General features: G+C 41.2%; 1 protein-coding gene across 1 annotated transcript in view; it reads right to left on the bottom strand.

Moving 5' to 3' along the window:
- The window catches only part of LOC107668668 (zinc finger protein 836-like), a 66519-nt gene that overhangs the window by 9512 nt on the left and 50719 nt on the right, over positions 1-6288 (bottom strand). Inside the window, exon 5 of the mRNA XM_016460626.1 lies at positions 1910-2999. Within this exon, the coding sequence (XP_016316112.1) occupies positions 1910-2999 (1090 nt within the window). The remainder of the gene's footprint in view (positions 1-1909; positions 3000-6288) is intronic.

The following is a 6288-nucleotide window of genomic DNA, read 5'->3' as shown; positions in this document are numbered from 1 at the left end:
AGGCAAGTTGGAGCTAAACTCTGCAGGACACCGGCCCTCCAGGACCGAGTTTGGACAGCCCTGGCCTATATAAAGGCGATCGGGCCTTCGCTGTGATAGGGCCGAGACTTTGGAATGAGTTGCCCCTGCTGATCAGGTCTGCCAAATCACTGTCAGTTTTTAAGAAACTGTTGAAAGCACATCTAATGTTGGTAGCATACAATGATTGATGTGGTGTTTTATATGTCGATGTGGTGTTTTATGTTGTCGATGTTTGTTTCCATTCTTGTACTTTTTATGTAAAGCACTTTGGTTCAACCTCGGTTGTGTTTTAAATGGTGCTATATAAATAAATAAACAAGAACAAACAAGAACAAGAATATTAGATGCGTTGTTGGTGGTTAAATTATTACCGACATTAAAACATGTCCAAGATTCACACCTGTAAGTAAATGTCGTTGTAAATCCCAAAAAACTGATATTATGACATATTGCATATTCATGTCTGGATCATTTCAGTTTGTGTGTCTGCCAAATCACTGTCAATTTTTAAGAAACTGTTGAAAGCACATCTAATGTTCGTAGCATACAATGATTGAGGTGGTATTTTATATGCCGATGTGGTGTTTTATGTTGTCGATGTTTGTTTTCATTCTTGTACTTTTTATGTAAAGCACTTTGGTTCAACCTCGGTTGTGTTTTAAATGGTGCTATATAAATAAATAAACAAGAACAAACAAGAACAAGAATATTAGATGCGTTGTTGGTGGTTAAATTATTACCGACATTAAAACATGTCCAAGATTCACACCTGTAAGTAAATGTCGTTGTAAATCCCAAAAAACTGATATTATGACATATTGCATATTCATGTCTGGATCATTTCAGTTTGTGTAACAAAGTGACTGAGGCCAATAAAGGTCATTAGATGTCATCATGTGTTTCAGGAAGTATTTAATAACGGCTAAAAGAATTAGGACTCATCATTCTGTTACTGTGATTAAAAACCCATAAACACACATAGTAATCCAATATCAGACATTGATCTGCACATTACAGTGAATTTAAAGTAAAAACATAGGATTCATTTTTACACCGTATGTAATGTTCTAGAGCAGGGGTGTCCAATCCTGCTCCTGGAGGTCCACCATCCTGCAGAGTTTAGTGCCAACACACTTACCTGAAGTTTCTAGTGAGTCTGAAGACCTTTGCTTTGTTTGAAATCACCACCAATCACTATTAGTCCACTTGAAGGAGTCAATGAAAATTCATGAGTGAATTCACACACTGAGTGTGCCGGAAGGGTTTATTAATCATTTGAAACTTAACTGCAAGTTCCAGTAGTAATATTAAAAGATTTATCTTGAACTCTGTCAAAGACACTAGCACTTATAAACCTTAATAAAATAATTTAATAATCAATTAAAAGGAATTTATGCCTGTATGATATTACACTGTGGCCACATTGGACCAGTGGTTTAGAAAATGGAGGGATGACTCAGCTGCAGATGCCATCTTCTGGTGAGACACGGAAATTAATTTGGCTCGACCCTCACGGTGCATTATGGGTATTCGCTAGCTGTTGGTGTACATCATTTGTCCACTCATTATTGTGGTGCATTGTGGGATTGATTGAGCACACTGTGTAAAGTCCACTGTGGTTTTGGATGCCATTACAAATGGCTGTCTTCTCAAATAGTGCCCTATTCAAGGGTACAGTGGTGATTCCAGACAGCTCTTGATGAGCTGCTACAGGTGTGTTTAATTATAGTTGGAGCTAAACTCTGCAGGACAGCGGCCCTCCAGGAGCAGGTTTGAGCACCCCTGTGCTAGAGACATTCTTGTTACAGGTTTTACTTTTTACAACCATAAAACAACATTCCTGTAACACTGTGTTTTTGACAACCTAGAAATAATTACATGATGAAGCTATGATGATTCTGGGGCAGCGTGTTTCTTCTTGTGGGTCTGAAAACCCCATTTAAAAGCGAATCTCTCGCCGCAGATGGAGCAGCGGTAAGGTTTCTCTCCTGTATGATGTCGCTCATGGACATTCTTGACACATCCTCGAGCGAAAGTCTTGTCACAATATGAGCATTTAAAAGGTTTTTCTCCCGTATGAGTCCTCCGGTGTATTTTTAAGTCATTTGCGTTAATAAAACCCTTCCCACAATCACTACAGGGATACGGTCTTTCTCCTGTGTGAACTCTCTGATGAATTTTGAAAGCAAATGATCTAGCGAAGCTCTTCCCGCAGTCGGAGCACAGGTACAGTTTCTCTCCGGTGTGAATCCTCTCATGGGTTTTACAGTGAGTTGAAAGATGGAAACGTTTCTCACAGTGTGAACACTGATATGGTCTTTCATCAGAATGCATTTTTTGGTGTAACTTTAGAGAAGCTGAGCTTATAAAAGGTTTTCCACATTCACTGCACTGATAGGGATTTTCATTGCTGTGCCTGAGTAGATGTGTCTTCAGATAAGATCCCTGGCTGAAGCTCTTCTCGCAGTGAGGGCATTGATGCGGTCTCTCATTGCTGTGCGTGAGTAGATGTGTTTTCAGATGAGTTCTCTGGGTGAAGCTCTTCTCGCAGTGAGGGCACTTGTATGGTTTTTCACCCGTGTGAATTCTCATATGAACAGAAAGATCTCGTTTGTTGCGGAAAAACTTGCTACATTCGTTGCACTGGAGAGACTTTTCTTCGTGTGTCTTTATATGAGCTCTCATACTATAAAGAGTGGTGAAAAGATCCTTCCCGCACTGTTCGCAGTGAAACTCCTTCTTCACGCTGTGCTCTTTTGAATGAAGTGTTTTCTCTTTGAAGGTAGGAAAGCTGATGTTGCATATCTTGCAGGTGAAGTTATTCTGTTCTGTGTGTTTTCTCTTTCTGGCATGTCTTTTTAAATTACACTGTTTGCTGAATGTTTTTCCACAGGTGGCACAGGAGAAACTCTTCTTTGTTCTTTGCTCTTTGGATGTAGAGGCAGTTTCTCCATCAGAAGATGAACCAGCATTCTTATCTGAAAGAAACAAAATTTGCATAAAATATAATTTTTTCTATAACTTTGAGTGGAACAACAAATTCAGCTCTGACTTCCTGTTTGTTGCTGCCGTGTGTTTTGAGTTTGAGCTCCGTCAATTTAATTCTTTACGGTCTATTTTTTTTATCTTAAAATCAATTTTATACACCATAATTTTCGTTTCTATAACGTGTGAATATATCCCCTATCGTATTCTACGTCCGAGGTAAGTATACAGCGCGCTGCTAACTCTCCCACCACCTCTACTCCGTGTGTTTCTCTGCAAAGGCCCGGTGCACCCAGGACGTGATCTTTCCATATGTATTTCACTCTGGCGCCGGGACACCACGGACCCTGGGTGCACCCGCAGCGAAAGACACAAGCCAGGCCGCGGGCGACGACCTCTCCCCCTCCGCCGCATCCGGTCTTCAAGATCTCCACCCGGAAACACTTTGCTCCCCTCCAGAGAGCACCGGTGCAGTCGCGCTTCACGCGGGGGTTAACGACACCAAGCTGCGGCAGACGCAGACACTGGAGAGGGACTTCAGGAGCCTGATCGAGATGGTGCGCAGCGCATCGCCCGCGACGTACTACACAGAACTGACTTGTTATTGAAGAATACATGAGAATATTATCACATATGTTTATTTCAGATGTTTCAATATTGAGCCAGCACAAAGCTGGACATACCTCAGATATTTCAGATATTGTCAGATTTCTACACTAGCGTTAGAAAAATAACGACATCCACGTATAAAACAGCTAAAACACATTAATAGCGTAACACTTACCGTCTGAGTGCTCGGTCTCCTTCCTTTCTTCGGTGGTTTTACCGGAGAACTAAAGATCGTCAGAGCGCCTCCTACAGGACGAGCGATAGAGAAGAAGAGAAGAAACGACGCTCCCGCGGCTGTGTGGAAGGCTGCACCAAACCTTATTTATTTTATTTCTAAAACACTATTTCAGCGGCGTTGCCAAGACATGGATATAATATATCCATATATTCATATCATATATAATTATTAAATAAAGTAATCTATCATGTTAGTCAGCCGGTCAATCAAAATGACCGTTAATTTTTGAATTACGCGAGTTGGCGGCTTTCTGGAGGACAGGACAAGAGAAAGCGCGCGCAGAACCAGAGAAGCGCAGTAAAGAACACAACAGAGAGAACACTGTAAACTTGCATTTTTAATTGTATTACACTGCTTTACTGTAGGCTGTGCTGAGGTGTTATGAATGGTTACTAGTAATACAGGCTTAAATCCCATTGCGTACAGACCATATTCAAGGTGCTGTAGCTGATTAAAGTCCCAATGAAATCAAAATTGAAGTTAAAAATGTTGTATAGCCTTAAGGTTATCTATAAGCTTGTGTGCTCCAAAACAACGACAAGTCACATTTAGAAGATATAAGCATTAACTTTAGTCATTAGTCTCTCATTTCCACCAATATGAATGCAAACAAAACCATGGTTAATTTGTGGTTACCATCCAACCATGATTGTTGGATTTATTCGTAGTAAAACCATGGCTAATTGTTGTAAGGCAACATGGAAAGTCAGATAGAATATTAGATGCGTTGTTGGTGGTTAAATTACTACCGACATTAAAACATGTTATTAATGTCAACAGCCAAAAAAGTTTCACAGGATTATGATTGTACGTTAAAGTAATGCACGGGGTTCATCTTGGGCTTTTTTCTTTTTCCTTTCTTGTGCCGGATTGCTGATGTCTTTTCACGGGCATAGTTGTCCATCAGTTACGATCATTTGCATTCAGCTGCAAACATGAGGTGCGAGCGGGCGCAGATGCAGGCACAGCGCGTCACGTTTGCTTAGCCTGTCTACTGCGTTCACCGTAAAATGCATTTTTTATAATTATATATATATATATATAATATATAATATATGTTCATGTTTAGATTTTTATTTATATGCATATGCATATGCATATGTATATGTTAATTTTAATATTAATATAGGACTAAAGTTATTTTTGAGCAACTGAGGCCATATCCACACGAAGCCAGAGCTTTCCCTATCTGATAATTTTTTTTCCCATGTCTCAAGAAATAACTGTGCACACAAGAAACCCATGAAACCAACACAAAATGATGTAGTATACATGCCATACCAGTATAATTCTGCCACAGAGATACACTAAAAACGGAGAAGACGACTTGGACTGTGCGCGCTGTATACAAACGAACATGGAACCATACATTTATTAATCTGTGTTAATGTTAGTTAACAAAAAGACAATTGTTCAGAGTTTGTTCATGTTGTTGTTGTTGTTACGTGACGTAGCGGTGTGTGACTCAGGTCGAGACGAGGATGACATCATCATTTCACAAAATATACAGATTGGCTGTAAACACGAAAACACAAAGGTGTCGTTTTCAGATTTATCCACTCTGGGACCCGGTTTCATGCTCCCAAAACCCCGGATCCATCTGGACGAAACGCCTATACGATACAAAATCTTTATATATACAACTAAACGCGTCTCCGTGTGGACGGGGCCTGAGATGGTGCCCCCCTTGGGAGTTGGTGCCCTACGCAAACTGCATACTCTGCGTATAGGGTGCGGCAGTACTGATGCTGAAGCTGCAGCTGAAATCGGTCACTTGTATACAGAATTATTATTTTTCTGTATGGTGAATGGCACCTAGTGCACTATGTAGGGGATAGGGAAAGATTCCGACAGTGTATGCTTTTGATTGGGGCAAATGAAGTCTGGTTTGGCGTTAGTGTTACAGCACGCACACACATATCGCTGAGGCTGGTGCTGGAGCTGGAACCGGTGCTCAGCCAAGAGTGGCACTTGTTCAGAACTGGCTCCCGTTTCCACTGGCAGGGAGCAGAACGAAGTCGAAACCATATAAAAGTCAAGGAGGCGCGGCAACTACACGATGCCGCGTCACACCAGGGGCGGAGTTAATGCCGGTGAAACAGAGAATGTGAAATAGCGGCATCTCCGGCGCTATCACATATAGATTAGTTGAAGTTCGTTTAATTTCAATTAAATTATGTGTTATGATGCAGCAGCTGTACCGGTGCTCAAATAAGCAGAGTATGATGGTGATCATGTCCTAAAAGACGTGATGAACAATATCATAACAATGTGATAAGCTGATAGGGACAGCATTGAATTAGTGGTACGTCAACACAGGGGTGTATACGACCTAGTCGAAACTACTGAGGCAAGCAGCTCAGATCATTACTGAGGCTGAGTAGGCGCACGCGCTGCTCGCACTGACAGCACATGTGAGGCAAGCGACGACACAT

This window comes from Sinocyclocheilus anshuiensis, unplaced genomic scaffold (assembly GCF_001515605.1).
Source record: "Sinocyclocheilus anshuiensis isolate Anshui unplaced genomic scaffold, SAMN03320099.WGS_v1.1 scaffold156, whole genome shotgun sequence".
Classification (NCBI taxonomy): Eukaryota; Metazoa; Chordata; class Actinopteri; order Cypriniformes; family Cyprinidae; genus Sinocyclocheilus; species Sinocyclocheilus anshuiensis.
This window is presented reverse-complemented; position numbering and strand designations above follow the sequence as displayed.